At 37.8% G+C, this 20,334-nt stretch overlaps 1 protein-coding gene and 1 pseudogene across 3 annotated transcripts in view; one reads left to right on the forward strand and one right to left on the reverse strand.

The window, feature by feature from the left end:
- The window catches only part of Exoc6b (exocyst complex component 6B), a 625,817-nt gene that overhangs the window by 513,744 nt on the left and 91,739 nt on the right, over positions 1 to 20,334 (reverse strand). The window contains exons 2-6 of one of the 3 annotated variants that reach the window (XM_027934391.2): positions 7,807 to 7,972; positions 7,143 to 7,172; positions 3,584 to 3,631; positions 1,781 to 1,871; positions 1,629 to 1,674 (exon numbers count right to left, since the gene is read on the reverse strand). In XM_027934391.2, coding sequence (XP_027790192.1) covers positions 1,629 to 1,674; positions 1,781 to 1,871; positions 3,584 to 3,631; positions 7,143 to 7,172; positions 7,807 to 7,972 — 381 coding nt within the window. The remainder of the gene's footprint in view (positions 1 to 1,628; positions 1,675 to 1,780; positions 1,872 to 3,583; positions 3,632 to 7,142; positions 7,173 to 7,806; positions 7,973 to 20,334) is intronic. The other 2 variants (XM_027934392.3, XM_071601708.1) reach the window with 2 other exon arrangements.
- On the forward strand, positions 8,310 to 9,931 carry LOC114091827 (tRNA (guanine(10)-N(2))-methyltransferase homolog; annotated as a pseudogene).

Here is a 20,334-nt window from a genome sequence, read left to right on the forward strand (position 1 = left end):
TTCAAGAAGGTTTGGAACAAACCTTAATAAAAAAATAAATGATTAGGTCATAGCCTTAACCTAACTAGTGAATTGCTCTGATGGGATTAACTGTGTGGTGACTGGAGGCAGGTAGAGTGTGGCTGGAAGAGTGGTTCGTTGGGGGCGTAGTTATGGGGTAGATATTTTGCATCTGAAGAATGGAGTCTCTCTTTGCTTTCTGATCACCTTGTGAGCTGCTTCCCTCTACCACACTCTTCCACCATGATGTTCAGCCTCACCTGGAGCCCTTAGGAATGGAGCCTGCTGTCAATGGATTGAGACCTCTCAAACTATGAGACCCTTAAATAAACTTTCCCTCCTCTGCAATTGTTCTGGTCAGTTCTTTTAGTTGCAGCAATGGAAAAGCTAACTAAAACAAAGGTTATTTGGGAAATACTACTGCTTTCATTTCAAATTGATCAAAACTTCTCATAGTTTTCTACCTACATATTTATATGTGAGTGCATCCTCTTGGAAAAAAAGGGAGTCTGGGAGATAATTTGAAGAAACTCAACATTTCTGATAGCTCATGCTTTAGCTTCAAATTTCTTGAGCATTTAGGATTTTTATCCAGTATCTCCAATCTTATTTCAGTAATAATTATATTTTAACTGCATTCTTTTTAACATTCCAAGAAGATGTACTCTGTTTATCCTATTGTTTCAGGCACTCTCCTCACACTGGAGGGTGTCCCAAGGCACAGAGGGTTGGAATGCTTACTTCTATTTTGGGAATAAGAGTCAAAAAGTCACTATAGAGTTTCCTCTGGAATAAAACCAGAAGAAAACACTATATAGGGAAAGAATCCTCTAAATTTAACATAACCTTGTCTTTTGTGATGGTTAATTTTATTTGTCAACTTGGCTATGCCATGGTACCCAGTTCCAACATTTTTTTCTAGATGTTTCTGTAAAGGTTTTTTTTTTTTTTTGGACAAGATGTATGTTAAATCAGGAGACTAGGAATAAAGAAGATTACCCTTCATAATATGAGTGGCCCTCCAAGCACAGTTGAAGACCTTAGTTTAAAAAAAATAAAAAGCTGACCTCCCCTTAGGAAGAAGGAAGTCCACCAGCAGATTGCCCTTGGACTTAAGCTATAAAATTAACTCTTCCATGGGCTTGTAGCTCACTAGCCTATCCTACAGGTTTTAGACTCACTATCATGAAACCAATTTCTAAAACAAATACTTCCCCAGATACACACACACACACACACACACACACACACACACACACACACTATCCTACTGGCTATTTTTTAGAGAACCCTGACAAATACATTCTTGTACCAGAATTAGGGACTATTTTTTTCTATGACAATATTAAACTTACAAAACATGTTTCTCAAACCATCACAAAAATAATTACATGTTTTTCCCCTAAACAACTAAAAATCAAACTGTATATATATGTTATCAAACATAATACATGATTATTTGTATATGTAAATAAATCTAGGATGAATCAACAGATAGACAAAAAGATACAGAAGATGTTACAAACTTGTTATTTTTTGAAAAGCAATACCAAATATAGACCTTGAAAGTAGTCTGAATAACAGAAATTTCAGAAATAATAAAAACTGTTCAAGAAAAAAAATCTTACCTTTTAGTTTTCATCTGGTCCCTCAGTTTGCTGTACATCTCTAGGACTTGAAAGAGAGAAAAGAACACACAAGCATTATTGAGAGAAAATGAAAGACTAATTAAAACTAAAAGAATTGCATCAAAAATCCTACTCCAGTTCCAGTTCCTCACCTGGAAGACACAGCATTAATTTATCAACAGTGGCAGAAATATTTCTCTGTTGTAGTCGACACTGCTTCAGCTCTTCCATTGCTATTACCAGCTTGGCAAGAGGGAAAAAAACTGAATTATGCCAATAGCTATAAATAAAAAGCTTTCAGTCACATTTTTCCACACTGTGTTCAATTCATCAGAAAATCCCAGACAGTTTCATAGTAAGACCTGCCAAGTGGACTAAGGAACTGCCTTTCTAACCAGTAAAACATTCCTGCACAGCTTCCCACTTTCTCCTCAAGATACAGACTACCCTACCAAAGGCTAGATAAAATGAAATCCTAAAATACAGGGGCTGTCCAGGAGGGAAAAAAATTTTTTTGTATATTTTCTCCAAATCCTTGAGACTCTTCATGATTTAGGAGTTCATCAATCTTTTTTAAAGAGATCCTAAGTTTCTTTCAGCCATGCTAGACTCCTGGAGGAAAACAATCCTTTCTATACAGCTTCAAATGTGCATGAAAATCATCTTCAACAAAGTCTCTATTTCAACAAATAAACCACACACTTAGAAGATGTGGCTTTTTTAAGAGATCCAGTTTAGTGAAGACAAACCACTTTTCTTCCCATCCTAAAGGCTTCTATCTGAAGTCGCCCCATAATATAATCTGGAGAAACTGGACTCTATAGAATCTAGACTATGTGAGACAAAAAACAAAATTTACATATTCACTTGCAGCATTTGTCTCATAGCCATGCCTAAAAATGTTATCTCCTTAAATATCGTGCAAAAAAAGAATGAAAAAGAATGGCCCTCATTAACAATCAAAATCTAAACTTAAGAGATTATTAAAATTAAACACTAAATAAGGATTAGGTCATAAGGAAGGGGCAGGATATTCAGAACAATGTAAACTTCAGCAAATCCCCTGTTCTAGTTTCTTCATTAATAAAATAGTGATAACACCTGTCCTGACTTTGTCATTGGTCTGCATTAAAAATCCAGTAAGGAAATGGACACAAAATAACAATGTAAATGTAAAGGTTTAAATAGTGGGTGCATCAATGAAGAGAGTAATGATTCATTTTTTAAACACTTTCTGCCAAAAAAGTGTTTAAGTAGATGGAAGGAATACAATAAATAAGATAAACAAAAATTTCTTAACACATGAAGCATAATTTCTAGTGGAGGGAGACAGAAAGAAAGAACAAATACATAAGTAAAAATATATATCAAGAATATGAGAGCTGGGAATGTAGCTCAGTGGTAAAGCGCTTGCCTGGCATGTGTGAAGCTCTGGGTTCCATCCCCAATATCGAAAAAAAAAAAAAGAGAGAGAGAGAAAGAATATGACAGTATAATAGAGAAAAGCAAAGTGGGAAAAATATAAAAAGATTGCAGGCAATGAAGGTGAGACTATAACTTCAAATCTTCAAATAAGGTGGTTAGGAAGGTTTTATTAAGAAGGCAATATTTTTAAATGCATCAATTTAAAAAAAAAAGGTGATAAGATTTGAGAAAAGATTTGAAGTATGTGAATATTGGGGACGGGGGAACAAAACATTCCAGGAGGGAGAACAGCACTGGCCACATTAGGACCATTCAGTGACTTAAAACACATCAGAGACAGGCTACATACACTCTCATCACACTTTGTAGTGGCTAAATTCATTAAATTCAGAGAAATACTAGAAGCAACAATAATGCCCAACTACTTTCAACATGCTGCTTATAGTCTTACAAGCCCACTAAATGAAGAACAGTCATCAAAAGAGAATGGCATGAAACAAAAGCTTGGTCAAAAGATAAACTGGCCTTACTTCCTTTCCCTCATGCTGTAGTTTTCTATTAGTATCCGTCACTTGATTCTGTGGAGAGAAGACAATTTAAACTCATAAAAAAAAAAAAAAAACCACACACACACACACACACATTTAGACAACAGTTGAATAAAGATCAAATTTTCATGTGAAAAGACTCAGGTAGCTAGATAGTTCAATATTCTATCATATATTGGTCATGAGCAGTCTCTTGAATTTAAATGACATCAACTTTGCTACTGGATCTTTTGCATGACCTTTTGAATAATGAAAAGAAAATTTTACTGACAGATATCTTTAGTTTGAAACATTCCAAACTAAGATACAATAATGACCAAATATCACACTTTAACTTTTAAAACAAAAAAAAAGAAGAGAGAAAAATATAATAGAAAAAGTAACCCACAAAGAATCTTACCAAGAAAGAACAAATTTTATCATATATATTCCTCACCTCATCAATGTATTCCTGAAAAGGCTCGGTATAAATTCGATTTTTTAACTCAAGTCAATTTTTCTGTGTTTATTATCCTAATTTTAGAAGATGTTTTTATCTTAGTTCTTTCTGGATCATTAATTCTTTTTAAAAAAATATTTATTTATTTTTTAATTGTAGTTGCACACCTTTATTTATATGTGGTTCTGAGGATCGAAGCCAGGGCTTCACACATGTTAGGCAAGCGCTCTACCATTGATCCACAACCCCAGCCCCTGGATTATTAATTCTTAATAGCTCCCAACAGCTCTATATTCTCCTTAATCTCCAATTCCAATGGTCAAAATATGTGATTAAATCATTGAATGACCTATATATAGTTTGTAATTTAAAGGAACAGGCACATCCTCTTACTAATCTACTTTTGATGTCTACACCCATGTTAAAAAATTAAGAATATAACATCTTCATCATCTCAGACCTTATCAACATTGGTACTACTTATACTTTTACTGCACTCTTCAACCCAGTTTTTCCTATGACATTCCTTGTGCACATACACACACAAACATGCACGCAAACATGATATAACATGCAGTATAAATGCCCAAGAAAAGTACATCATATGGAGGGTTTTCCAAACTTATTTAACATCCTTTTATTCAAGATCATCCCAAGGAACCAGTTTTTCAGAAAACACACTTTTTTAAATCATTGCCCTGAATTGTACTACATGTCCAGAGAAGATTACCATATGCATTCTGCTTCCAAAGACAAAATGAAACCTAACCTTCCCCAGAAATCCTTTATAAAGTATCAGAAAGAGGCAAGAAACACCAAATTACCTCTTTATTATATACCTAATAGCACCACATGTGAAATAATTTGTTGTTTTATTGAACTGTGAGCTCAGTATGAATTAAGGGTGTGATGTAGCTGCCCAAAACTCATATCTAATGCAGTAATAGAAGTATTGTCAACAACAGTAGTTAAGGACTGGGGTTGTGGCTCAGCGGTAGAGCGCTCACTTCTCATGTGAGAGACCCTGGGTTCCATTCTCAGCATCACATAAAAACAAATAAACAAGATAAGGATATTGTATCCATGTATAACTAAAAGAAAATTTTTTTAAAAAGTAGTTAACTGATAATTAGCCGGACTTTTAAAATCCTATACTGAGGTCTTCTAAATTCAATCCTCCATGAACACAACTAACTCAGCATCTTATTTCTTTATCTCATACTCAATGTAAAAAATACAATGTACACTGCAACTCAGTCAGAAGTAGGGAGCATATGCATGCACACATGCATACATGTACACACACATAAACTGAACAATTTTCAAGAAATACTGTTCACCCTTGCTACATGTAATACACTTTTATTTCTACTCAATTCTCTTCTCTTTAATTTCAATTTTTGTTAAAAAAAAAAAAAAAATACTGATCAAAGCTCACTCAACTGATTTCATGCAAACCATGGTCTAAAACATACCCATAGGCACCTAAGCAATGCTTCTGGTAAGAAATATAGTAATTATTTCAATAAGTATTTCAATACATGACAATGAAAAGAAAATATATCAACTATCTGGGATGATACTTTTTTGATTCAGAAAATATAAATGTGTACATACACATACAAGTATATTCTTGCTGTAAATCAAAGGAAATAATGGGCATCCTAAAATGTACAATTTTTTTCACTGTTATGTTAAAACGGTAATGGAAGTCATCAATACTTAATCAGCTCCATCTTTTAAACTCTTTTCTAGAGTTTAGAAAACTCTACATTTCCTAGGTTCTTAATCTAGGTCTAATGGATACCCCAAGTGCAGAGCCTACCAGGTATACAGCTGAACATTAATATCCAGTAACTGGGTGGGAGCCTGAATCAGCCAAAAACCCTGCATCTAGTTTAGGTGTTCCTTCAGAGGCATCCTAACCAATCTGAAGGAATTTGTAACTTGAACCAATGTGAAGTAATTGGACAGAAGTAAGAGGAAGAACAGAAGAGTACCAATTAGCAAGTGAAACCAATAACTAGTGAGCATAGTTATGGGCAATGTTTACTACTAGCTGGCCAGGCAAGTATTCCACTACATGGCCACCTCAGTATCCCATTGCCCATCATGGAGCACAGTCCTAAAGAAACTGTGAGAGAAACGTGGGATTTAGGTATCCACAGTGCACAGAAAAGAACAGCCCAAGACGAGGACAGGAAGCTGGGGTGGCTGAGTGAGCCCAAGGAGCACATTAACAACAAATCAAAAGATTGTTCATTCTTAGTTGGAGGAAGCCACTAGAGAGGTACAAAAGAGAGATTAAATAATTTTGGCAATATTCTATTTCTCAAGATGGATGCATGCTTCTATATAGGTTCATGAACTCCTTTTTAAAACCTTAGGACCACTGGGTACAGATACACCTGTAATCCTAGTGACTAGAGACGCTGAAGCAGGAAGATCACAATTTCCAGGACAACCTCAGCAGCTTAGCAAGGCCATAAGCAATTTAGAGAGACCCTGTTTCAAAATATAAAATAAGAAGGGCTAAAGATGTTGCTCAGTGGTTGAGCACACCTGGGTTTAATCCCCAGCAGCAAAAAATAAAAAATAAACCTTAGGGCCTGATGTGTTTTTGACTTCAGAATTTTGTAGGTTTCATAAAGATAATGAGATACACGTATATTATAATATCCCCAAATGAGAACCAACTCAGCACCCTATAATCAAACATATTCATGTTTCTGTAGCAAAACATAATAACCCACAATAAACAGAGTAAATTAAGAAATTTGATAGTTTCATGTCCATTTAGGTCATGTTTTGCAGTCAGATGAATTTTTAAAATACCTTAGCTTTAGAATAAAATTTAATAATTGATAGCCCATTTTACCCCTCAATAAAATTGTTTCTTTGCCTTTCTCACCAATGTATCCTTTTATTTATTTATTTAATATTTATTATTATTTTAGTTGTAGTTGGACACAATATCTTTATTTTACTTTTATTTGGTGCTGAGAATCTAACCCAGGGCCTCGCACGTGCTAGGCGAGCGCTCTACCGCTAGCCACAATCCCAACCCACTAATGTATTCTTTTAGATGAATTTTATACTTACTGTCAAATTAACCTCATGTCCAAGAAAATCCTTTAGGATTATAATTCAAAATCAGGTAAGAAAAAATAATTAAAAGCATAAGCACTAGAAAGAAAAAATAAAACTGTTACTACTTACATATCATATGCGAAGTATTTTCATAAAAACTCAAAAAATATAAACATGTACTATTTGACATAATAGAAGTGTTAGTAGGGTAGTTAGATTTAAGATCAATAAGCAAACTCTGGTATACAACATAAGGGAATTTGCCATGCAAATGACCAGACCAATGTGCCTAGACTCCTTCCCAATTTGACAAAGCAAGAAAGCATCGTCACCCTCTGGTAGGAGACATTCCACAACTCTTTTTATCCTTGGCCTAGGTGCCATATTGCAAATAATCTTATAGCAATGCCCCATAAATTCTGTCATCCTACAGAGATGGCTATATCCATCAAGGAATAACAAAACTCTTACATTTCTGTTTGAAAGAAACAATTACTGATCACTGGTTCTGAACCATGTGTAGGTTTCCCAATTAAACTCTAATTTAAAAGGGTATCCTTTTTAGCTAATGGACATGATCTCAATTATCGAGGTTTCAGTATAAATTCCTTTCTTACTACACAAAAATCTTTACCACAAATACATGACCAGCAACATAATCCCATAGACTCCTTACTTTGAGTTTCTGGGCTTCTCCTCTCACTTTCAGCAGTTCAGTAATAGAGTCCACAAAGCCTTGGTAATGAAAGTTGCACATTTTCTCAATTTCTCTGTCATGATTACGGATACGAGTTTCAAGCTTCTCCATGAATCGTCCATGTTCTTCACCATCATAGACAGACCTTTAAAAAAAAAATGACATGGAGATTATGTCACATTTGCTCCTATTTATTTATTTACTTATTTATCCTCCACCCCAACCCACCCCATGCTAGGGATTGAACCTGGACACCTGCGCTGCTAGGCATGCACTCTACCACTGAGCTACAACCTCAGCCAAAAGCAAATTTCTTTAGAAATTAGATATTCAGGGTATGTAAACCACAAAGTAATCCAATTGTATTAACACTGTCTCAATGTTAACAGAGTATTTTTCAGGAAAATCCAAATTTTTGCTTTCTCTTTACTGAAACACAACCAACCATGCTAGCCCTGCAGGAACATGGAAGGGCAGCCACAATGGCAAGGCCGGCCACCTTGAACAGGCACCTACTGCTCAAGGCTCAGGAGCATCTGCAATCCCACCTACAGAGATAATTCTGGACTTCCAGGCAAAAACATCACTTAGAGAACACTAGAGAGGAACCCGAGACAAGGAGGGAGATAAAATCTTTGCTTTAGCTTTTTGGAGGTCAGTTTGTCAGGCAACTTAGGGGATTTTTGGTATGCCCTCTGAAGATACTACAAGACACTTAATAAATTGGACAGTGGGTGCCAAGTCTATATTTGAACTATGGGGTCACAGAAGATCTCCTGAAGAGGTGTACAGTTCTCTTAAAAATTACCCTGAGGAGATAGTTCCATTTCTGCATTCAGACTCTACATATAAAATAAAGATTCACACATTTAATAAAACGTTGACACAAGAAGAAAAAAATCAAACGAATAGACCCCCTTAAATTTCTGCCATTTAAAGGAAAAGTGAACTTAAAGAAACCACAACACATATTCTCTATTTTGGAGGCTTATGGTTTGGACCTAACTGCATCTCTGAGAATCCATACATTAGATGAACAGAGAGAGCTAATTGAGTCACACAGTGTTAAAAAGAGACACTTTACTAGAAATACAAATATGGATGAAGGTTTACCACTCATCATGGCAAACCATGAAAAAGTGATAGAAAATGATTCTGTTTTCAATCCATTTGATGGAACAGGTGGCCTCCTGATAGCTTCTGCTCATTTTAGTGCATATATATGTATATATGAGACAGACATAGACTACAATATAGTTCATGGGTTCAGAATGGCTAATAGGAAAAATTCAGAAAAATAATAGAGTAAATTTTCATCAGAAGTATTCCCTGCGGGAGAATGGTCTTGGAAGATGGCCGCTGCGTACGGGGGTTGCTGAAGTGCTGAGCGTGGTGCTCAGAGCAGCGGCTTTAATCGAGATTTCGCACAGTCTGTTAGAGCTCCTTTCACCGTTAATCTGTAGCAGACCACTTTGCCAAGCAGCAGGAAGAACAAAGAAATCGAAAAAGAGACGCTTGGCTCCCGGACGCTTGGCTGCTCAGAGCCGCGGGCGCTTTGCTCCCATCTGCTTCCTCTTTCGCTTCGCTCCGGGCAGAGAAGCTGAATGTGTAATCAGCAGTGGATTGTAAGTACCCGAGGCAAAGAAAGCTCAGTGTGCCCCGCCCTTTTTTTTTTTTTTTTTTGAATATTTTTTATACAGGGAGAGTTTGTGGATTGGGATTGTTGGCTGGGCTGTGGTTTCTGTGCCGAAAATCCACTCCGCGGGAGCGGCCATTTGCTTTCTGCTTGCTGTATTGATGGCTCTGTATACATTGTCCGGCAGCAGCATCTAGAGGTTGGAGCTGGGCTGCGTGCCGAGCCCTGTCCTCCGAAGGCTGGACTGCAGCCTAGAGCGCCTCGGTGGCCTGTTCGCCGCTGCACCTTCGGGCAGAGCCTGCTCTAGGGTCGTTCTGCATCCCCCTGCCAGGGGACCCGTGCTCCGGAGGAGGGGGACGGAGAGCCGCAACGGCAGCCGCTTGGGCCCCAGGGGCCGGGCACCGGGCTGAGGAGCTGCGGAGGCCAGGGCGGCTCTGCTACGGTCGCAGACGAGCGCGGCGCCCGTGAGCGCAGCCCAGAGGTGGAGGCGACGGCGGCAGGGTTTCATTTCTAGAAATCTGGACTGGAAACAGAAGCAGCAGTTTGTATAATCCCAAGAACTTGCTTATGCCAGGAAGCTATAAGGGCAACATGAATATCATTGAGGAGATCTAACATGGTGGCAGGCGCAGAGAGATCAAGTCTCTGATATCTTCAACTGCACGGGCATAGGGAGCCGTAAACTGTCTAAATGCTGTTTGCTCAGGATCACTAGGCAATGCTGAGCTGACGTGGATCTGGGGTATACAGGCTGGGCCCCTCACAACACACACACAGAGCCCAAATCGGAGGCAATTAAGCTCCGGTTCGCCTGCTTCGTGTGACTCAGCACTAACGATCCCGCTGAAATAACTGGTCGGCCCTTAGGAACTTACAGAGGTAAAAGCCAACCGAGCCTTCATAGGCAGTGGCCACAGGACTGAAACGGGGATTGGGAGAGACAGTCAGGACCCACCCGTTGCATTGGTCACCCGGCAAAGGGTACGAACGGTCACTATTTGCATGGGATTCCACCATGGCAGAGAACTGGCGTCACGGGCGGAGGAGATAACTGCATTGAAACCAGCGCGACAGGTGTGTAATCCCCTAGCCATCTCTCTCCACACAGCGGGAAACCTTAAGGGCCCCTCCCAGCTCTCCTGTGAACGCAATAACCAGACCAAGGGAATCAGGAGTGGCGCGGGACTCGCGGCGCGGAACTCCCGGCTACCGCTCCCACCAGTGCTGACAACTGAGGTCTCTTGCACCAGCTACCGGGGGCGTGGCTACAGGAGGGCAAGCAAATTCGCTGGGGGATCTCAGCCCCAAGCTCTACAAACTTAGGGTCTGAGGGAGGAAAACAGGGAGAATGAGCCCAGGTGTGCATGAAAACAGGGCTCCCAGGAGCAGCAGACCTGGCGTGTAGCCAGTATTGTGGTGAGCGCCACAGGTGAGCACGGCCTGGCTTGAGGAAACACAAGACAAGGCCCTAGACACTCAGGATTGGAGACCCGCCCAGTCTAGGAGAAAGAGCTGCTGCACAGTGAATGGTTCCCACCTATTGAGAGGAGAAGCTTGGGCCAGTGGGCACAGCTCCACCTACTGGAAGAGAAGTTAATAGAACTCTAGGACTGCATTTATTATTATTATTATTATCATTTTTTTTCTTTTTCTTTTTTCTTCTTTTCCTTTCATTTTCAATTTTTATTTGTTGTTGTTCTTTAACTTTTTTCAATGTTTCTAATTTTTTTTAAATTTTTTTATTTTATTATTATAATTTTTTTTTAATTTTAATTTTCATTTTTTTATTGTCATTATTATTTTTGTTAAAAAATTTTTTTTCTTCTTTTCTTTCTTTCTTTATTATCTAATCTTTGTTATTTTTGTTTCTTTTGTCTTTTCATTTCTTTTCAATTTTCTTATTCCCCCTTCCTTGAATTCTACCTGCCTACTCTCATTCTCTTTAGTGACTTCTTCCCTTCCCTTCTAATATCTTTCCTCCCAAGCATCAAATAAATTTATAAGAGTAAACAGTAACTCAGCAGTCAAACAGAACAAGAAGTAACATGAGCAGCATAAAAAAGCAAGGAAGAAAAGGACTACAAACAATGAAGGACAGCCTAAATATTCAGGAGGACCTAGAGTCAGCAGAAAAATGGTCATATAAAGAATTCAAGGAATACCTTAGACAGATGGAATGGAACCTTAAAGAAGATACGAGACAGCAAATCCAAACAGTGAAAGAACACTTTGAAAATGAATTACATAAACAGATAAAAGAAGAAGTTAAGCATCTTTATCAGGAGATAGAGATTATAAAAAAAAAAACAATAATTCTAGAAATGAAGGAAACGATAAACCAAATTAAAAACTCAATTGAGAGTATCACTAACAGAGTGGAGCAAGTAGAAGCCAGAACATCAGATAATGAAGACAAAATATATCATCTTGAAAAGAGCCTAGCCAACTCAGAAAGGCTGGTTAAAAACCACGAGAAAAACATCCAAGAGATATGGGATAACATAAAAAAACCAAACCTACGAGTCATCGGGATAGAAGAAGGTACAGAGATTCAAACCAAGGGAATGAGTAACCTGCTGAATGAAATAATTACAGAAAACTTTCCAGAAATAAAAAAGGAAACGGATATACAAATTGTAGATGCATACAGGACACCGAGCACACAAAATCACAGTAGACCAACGCCAAGACACATTGTTATGAAGATATCCAATATACAGAACAAAGAGAAAATATTAAAAGCTACAAGATAAAGGAGGCAGATTACATTCAGGGGTAAACCAATAAGGTTAACAACTGATTTTTCATCACAGACGCTGAAAGCGAGAAGATCCTGGAATAACGTATTTCAAACACTGAAAGACAATGGATGCCAACCAAGAATTCTGTATCCAGCAAAATTAAGCTTCAGGTACGACAACGAAATAAAAACCTTTCATGATAAACAAAAGCTAAAAGAATTTGCAGCCAGAAAACCAGCATTGCAAAGCATCTTGAGCAAAACACTACACGAGGAAGAAATGAAAAACAATAACCAAAACCATCAGTGGGAAGTGCCTCTATAAAGACAGAGGGCGGGGGGAAAGCTAACCATAGAGAAACAAACTAAATTAAAAAAAAAAAAGAAGATAAATAATCAAACATGTCTGGAAGTACAAACCATATATCAATAGTAACTCTAAACGTTAATGGCTTAAACTCTCCAATAAAGCGACATAGGCTGGTAACATGGATTAAAAAAACAAATCCAACAATATGCTGCCTCCAGGAGACACATCTGATTGGAAAAGACATACACAGGCTGAAGGTGAAAGGTTGGGAAAAAATATACCACGCACACGGTCCTCGTAAGCAAGCAGGGGTGGCCATCCTCATATCGAATAAAATTGACTTCAGGACTAAATTAATCAAAAGGGATAAGGAAGGACATTATATACTGTTAAAAGGAACCATCCACCAACAAGACATAACAATTATCAATATTTATGCACCAAATAATGGTGCTGCGACGTTCATAAAACAAATTCTCCTCAAGTTCAAGAATCAAATAGACCACAACACAATAATTATGGGTGACTTCAACACACCTCTCTCACAATTGGACAGATCCTCCAAACAAAAGCTGAATAAAGAAACTATAGAACTCAATATCACAATCAACAACCTAGACTTAACTGACATATATAGAATATATCAACCATCATCAAGTGGATATACTTTTTTCTCAGCAGCACATGGATCCTTCTCAAAAATAGACCATATATTATGCCATAGGGCAACCCTCAGTAAATATACAGGGGTGGAGATAATACCATTCATTTTATCTGATCATAATGGAATGAAACTGGAAATCAATGATAAAAGAAGGAAGGAAAAATCCTACATCACATGGAAAATGAACAATATGTTACTGAATGATCAATGGGTTACAGAAGACATAAAGGAGGAAATCAAAAAATTCTTAGAGATAAATGAAAATACAGACACAACATATCGGAATCTATGGGACACAATGAAAGCAGTTTTAAGAGGGAAATTCATCGCTTGGAGGTCATTCCTCAAAAAAAGGAAAAACCAACAAATAAATGAGCTCACACTTCATCTCAAAGCCCTAGAAAAGGAAGAGCAAATCAACAGCAAATGTAGCAGAAGGCAAGAAATAATTAAAATCAGAGCGGAAATCAACGAAATTGAAACAAAAGAAACTATTGAAAAATTAACAAAACTAAAAGTTGGTTCTTTGAAAAAATAAATAAGATCGACAGACCCTTAGCCATGCTAACGAAGAGAAGAAGAGAGAGAACTCAAATTACTAACATACGGGATGAAAAAGGCAATATCACAACAGACGCTACAGAAATACAGAAGACAATTAGAAATTATTTTGAAAACCTATATTCCAATAAAATAGAAGATAGTGAAGACATCGATAAATTCCTTAAGTCATATGATTTGCCCAGACTGAGTCAGGAGGATACTCACAACTTAAACAGACCAATAACAATAGATGAAATAGAAGAACCAATCAAAAGACTTCCAACCAAGAAAAGCCCAGGACCGGATGGGTATACAGCGGAGTTTTACAAAACCTTTAAGGAAGAATTAATACCAATACTTTTCAAGTTATTTCAGGAAATAGAAAAAAAAAGAGAACTTCCAAATTCATTCTATGAGGCCAACATCACCCTGATTCCGAAACCAGACAACGATACCTCAAAGAAAGAAAACTACAGACCAATATCTCTGATGAACCTAGATGCAAAAATCCTCAATAAAATTCTGGCGAATCGGATACAAAGGCACATCAAAAAAATTGTGCAAAAATCAAGTAGGATTCATCCCTGTGATGCAAGGATGGTTCAATATACGGAAATCAATAAATGTTATTCACCACATCAATAGACTTAAAAATAAGAACCATATGATCATCTCAATAGACACAGAATAAGCATTCGACAAAGTACAGCATCCCTTTATGTTCAAAACATTAGAAAAACTAGGGATAACAGGAACTCACCTTGACATTGTAAAAGCTATCTATGCTAAGACTCAGGCTAGCATCATTCTCAATGGAGAAAAATTGAAGGCATTCCCCCTAAAATCTGGAACAAGACAGGGATGCCCTCTATCACCACTTCTATTCAATATAGTTCTCAAAACACTGGCCAGAGCAATTAGACAGACGAAAGAAATTAAAGGCATAAAAACAGGAAAGGAAGAACTTAAATTATCACTATTTGCAGATGACATGATTCTATACCTAGTAGACCCAAAAGGGTCTACAAAAAAACTACTAGAACTAATAAATGAATTCAGCAAAGTGGCAGGATATAAAATCAACACGCATAAATCAAAGGCATTTCTGTATATCAGCGACAAAACTTCTGAAACGGAAATGAGGAAAAACACTCCATTCACAATATCCTCAAAAAAAATAAAATACTTGGGAATCAACCTAACAAAAGAGGTGAAAGATTTATACAATGAAAACTACAAAACCCTAAAAAGAGAAGTAGAAGAAGATCTTAGAAGATGGAAAAATATACCCTGTTCATGGATAGACAGAACTAACATCATCAAAATGGCGATATTACCAAAAGTTCTCTATAGGTTTAATGCAATGCCAATCAAAATCCCAACGGCATTTCTTGTAGAAATGGATAAAGTAATCATGAAATTCATATGGAAAAATAAAAGACCCAGAATAGCAAAAACAATGCTAAGCAGGAAGTGCGAATCAGGCGGTATAGCGATACCAGACTTAAAACTATATTACAGAGCAATAGTAACAAAAACAGCATGGTACTGGTACCAAAACAGGAGGGTGGACCAATGGTACAGAATAGAGGACACAGAGACTAATCCACAAAGCTACAACTATCTTATATTTGATAAAGGAGCTAAAAGCATGCAATGGAGGGAGGATAGCATCTTCAACAAATGGTGCTGGAAAAACTGGAAATCCATATGCAACAAAATGAAACTGAATCCCCTCCTCTCGCCATGCACAAAAGTTAACTCAAAGTGGATCAAGGAGCTAGATATCAAATCAGACACTCTGCGTCTGATAGAAGAAAAAGTTGGCTCCGATCTACATATTGTAGGGTCGGGCTCCAAATTCCTTAATAGGACACCCATAGCACAAAAGTTGATAACAAGAATCAACAAATGGGACTTACTTAAACTGAAAAGTTTTCTCTCAGCAAGAGAAACAATAAAAGAGGTAAATAGGGAGCCTACACCATGGGAACAAATTTTTACTCCTCACACTTCAGATAGAGCCCTAATATCCAGAGTATACAAAGAACTCAAAAAATTAAACAATAAGAAAACAAATAACCCAATCAACAAATGGGCCAAAGACCTGAACAGACACTTCTCAGAGGAGGACATACAATCAATCAACAAGTACTTGAAAAAATGCTCACCATCTCTAGCAGTCAGAGAAATGCAAATCAAAACCACGCTAAGATACCATCTCACTCCAGTAAGATTGGCAGCCATTATGAAGTCAAACAACAACAAGTGCTGGAGAGGATGTGGGGAAAAGGGTACTCTTGTACATTGCTGGTGGGACTGCAAACTGGTGATTAAGATTTATTCATTTGGTAAATTGTTTAGTTTGTTTTTTAATTGTAACTGATTTACATTGCTACCAATAAACTTTACTAAGAATTTCTTTTACAAAATATATTTAACAGTATTCATCACAGAATCCTCATCATAAAATGAAAGGACTAAATTACAACTCCCCTGTCCCCTTCTTTCTCAATTTAACTAGTTTAGAAAAGCTCAATTTTGGTAAACCCAATTATCCAATAACTACTCCATGACTAGACCCCAGAAACTGAACAATGCTGAAGAAAAATCACAGAGCTGTGCTGACTAGACTCAGTAAAGCTATAAAGCTACAAATCTAAATTAGACACTTAATAATACTAGAAAATCCTACTTACTACAGGCTGAGTCTGCCTTATACAAAATGCTTATCCAAAATGAGATCAGTAGGGTTTCAGATTTCACTTTTTTAAAAAAAAGTTTTAGAACATTTGCATATGCATTATGAAGTAATGGAGAAGGGACTCAAATCTAAATATAACATTCATTAATGTTTCAAATACACTTTATACACCAAGGTTGAAAGTAATTTTACACAATATTTTTATTGTATCAGTGTTTTTGTTTTTGTCTTGTTTTATTTTTTTGTGGTGCTTGGGATTAAACCCAGGGCTTTGGGCATGCAAGGAAAGCATTCTACCAACTGAGCTATATCCCCAGCCCTGTATCAATGTTTTGACTTCAATTAGTCACATTAGGACAGGAATGGAACTTTCTACTTGTGACATCTGTCACGTGCACACTCATAAAGTTTTGAATATGGGAGCATTCAAAATTTGGGATTTTCGGATTAGGGATGCTCAACCTCTACAACTATTACCACCACCACCCCACCACCACCAATTCACTTTGTATCTAAGTGTGGGAACCTTAATTTCTCCTTTCCTCAAATGTTTGCCCCTTAACTCTCAGTTACTGACCTTATTTCATACTTTAAAGAAAAAAAAACAGACATAATGAAATAACTCCTCCTCCCCGCTGAAAATCAACCAGCCTACTTACATCAGTACCACTTACTATGTCCACCCTCCCACAGCAATGGAAGCCATGTTCCAAGCTCTTGCCTGCAGTTGACCTTTCTCATTGTCTCAAGGACATCACTCCTGCAGTAATCCCCTTTATCCTTCCTCTGCATCCTATCTTTCTCCCCTTCTGCTAGATCATTCTCATTTGTATATAAACGAATTCTTAAAACCTGCCCCACCCATCCCCCTCCAGTTACCATCTCCTTTTTCTGCTGCCCTTCCAGGTAAGTCTTTCTCCTCTCCTCACCCCCTCACTTTTTACCTTCCTAGACTTATTCCTTGTACTCCACCTACTAGCAGCATTGGCTAGGGTTTGATATTCTCTTCTTTAAACAGTCCCTTCTGAAGACGTCAATGATACCACAGTAACTTGTTATTCCACCTTTCACTGACACTCCCTCTCAATCTCCCTCTTAGCTTCTCTGCCACTATTACATTTCTAAATATTCCTAAAATCACTTCTCTTCTCTATGCTCTCTCATGCAGTCTCATAGCTTTAAATACCATCTATATTATATAGTGCTGACTTCCTAATCTATACCTACAGTTCAGAGCACTTCCCTGGGCACTAGACTCAAATGTCCAGCTTCTACTTACTAACTCCAACTGAACTTTTAAAACCCATCACAAATCTAACACAGGAAAAAAAAAATTATTACCAACCTATTTCCACTTCCAAACCTGTTCCTCCTCCAAACTACCCAACTACTCCATCACAACTAATAGCACTATCTAGTTGCCCAAGTCAAATATTCAGTAGTCACGTCAAACCCATCTCGTCCCATCCTCACCCCCATGCACTCCACTGATAAGCATGACAATTCAACTTCTAAAACGTATCTTAAAATTGACCAAATCCCACCATTTCTTTCAAAACCCAAGTCCCCATCAATAACATGACCACCTCAGACCAATCTAGTAGTCTAATAGTCTCCATTCTGTACTCCCCATCCCCATTATCCTCTGCTTCATTACACACCTTCCACACAACAGTGTGCTGTTATGCTAGTACTGATGTTCCTTCCCTGTATGTCTGAATAATCTCCTCCTCATCATCCATCATTTATTGTCTATCTCTCTCTCCAACCCACTCCAATAAAGGAAAGAACTCTACATCCAGAACAGTGCCCAACAGGTAGCAGTCAATAAGTAAATATTCACTGACTAAAGATGACTAACACTATCTCTAAGACTTTTTTGATCTCTGAAGTTTCTTCAACACATATACATTCTCACTGCCAACATTTTTGGATCCTGTTATCATTGGTGGGTGCCAGATCACCACCCTGGATCCTGTGGATAGCATGCTCTCCTCAACACAGCAGTGTTGAGAGCCACAGCCAAAGGGGCCCCAGCAAACTTCCAGCTGACTGGTTCACAGCAGCCCCAGCAAACTTCCAGCTGATTGGCTCACCGTGGCCCCAGCAAACTTCCAGCTGCCAGCTGATTGCCTCCTCTGTGGTGATGCTCATTGGGCTGTTTCCCCGCCCTTTCAGACCACAGAGCTGCTCATTGGGGGACTCTTTTGGCTCCGCCCACGGGACCCAGCCAATCTGGAGGAGTGGGGGGTTGAGAGGCTTGTTGGAAGCCCTTGTGCCAGTTGGGCTCTGAGGGAATTCCTGAAGAGCTTGTGTGGTATCGGGTGTGTTCCAAAAATAAAGTTAGTTTCTGCTTGATAAATGGCTGGTGAATTGTGCCCAGCCAGACTGCGGCACAGCAGCTCCACTGCCCAAAACTCAAACTGACACAACATATATGTGCCTGACACTTACTTCAGAAAAGGTGGATCAGTCTGGATTCGCTCCCCTTCTTCCATGATAAAAGGACAGAGTCCAGCAAATTATAAACAATTCCCCATATGGTTATGCTTGCCAGAAGAAGCCATTTAGAATACACAAACCAGAATTGACTGCTGACATTTCAACAAATCTCAACTAACTTTAATTTTTCCCCTTTCAAAGGAAAAGAAAACGCAATACCTAAAGATATCCATGTTCCTTGCCATTTGGAGAAACCATGGAAAATTCCTCAATCTAAATGACATAAGCTGACATACTCAATATTAAACAACCTCTTGGTTTCAAATTCAGTACATTCTACCTCAACAATACATCTCAGGTAGCAAATCTAGCTCTTTCTACCAGGGAGAACTTTTCCCTGTTTCCCTCCAAAGATCTACATTAACATCACAAAGGACTACCTTGGAGAGAAAAAAATCCCAAAGTTAAGAAATATAGAACTTATATTAATCAGGCCTCCCTAAACTCCCTGAATTTCCTATTTAAAACAAAACAGAAGTCAAAAATTAAAGAAAGGAAATTTGAGTTTTAGCTGCTCAAATATGGCTTTAGCCTCAGTACTGTAATTAGCTTTGAGTCTGGCCAGTTCAGTTAAACTCTCTGACCCTCAGCTTTCTCTTCAACAGAATAGGAAGCAATCAATTACAAATTCTCTGAAGTACTAACTTAGCTCTAAATTTCTGCAATTCACCTCCACCTTCAAAATCAGTCAATAATGCAAAGATCATACATTTTTCAGAATATTAATATTTTTCAGAATAAAAAGGTGGTATTTCAAACAAGTTAATGAATTTTCTGTCTCCTTATCAGTAACTCCTACTTCTTTCTCCTATTCAGAATCTTTATGATTGTCTCTAACCAATGCTGAGTAACATGAAAAGCTGACATGGAATTTTAAGAATTAAAAAAAAAAAAAAAAGCTGAAATAATGGGAGAGGGAGGAAGGAAAGTAAGGAGATAGTACTGGGAATTGAAATGGAGAAAACTATGTTACATGCATTTACGAATATGTCAAAAGGAACCCTACTATTATGAATAACTACAATGCACTAAAAATAAAAATAAATTTTAAAAATCATTTTTAAGTTCAAATAAAATCTAAGAGCACATATGTAAAATAGGGAATGTGGACTATATTTAGCAGACTTGCTTTGTTCATAGGTATGCCTAGGAAATCTAAGATTCACAGAGAGATCTTAAAAGATTTGTGTGTGTGTGTGTGTGTGTGTGCATGCACGCACACATGTGTTTTTTAAGGAAAAAGGATCCATAGTTTCCATATGGTTATCGAACAGGTTAAACAGCAAGAATTTAGGGGCTGGGGTTGTGGCTCAGTGGTAGAGTGCTCACCTAGCACATGTGAAGCCCTGGGTTTGATCCTCAGCACCACATAAAAATAAATAAATAAAATAAAGGTACTGTGTCCAAC

Source organism: Marmota flaviventris, chromosome 14 (assembly GCF_047511675.1).
Source record: "Marmota flaviventris isolate mMarFla1 chromosome 14, mMarFla1.hap1, whole genome shotgun sequence".
In the NCBI taxonomy this organism is placed as follows: domain Eukaryota; kingdom Metazoa; phylum Chordata; class Mammalia; order Rodentia; family Sciuridae; genus Marmota; species Marmota flaviventris.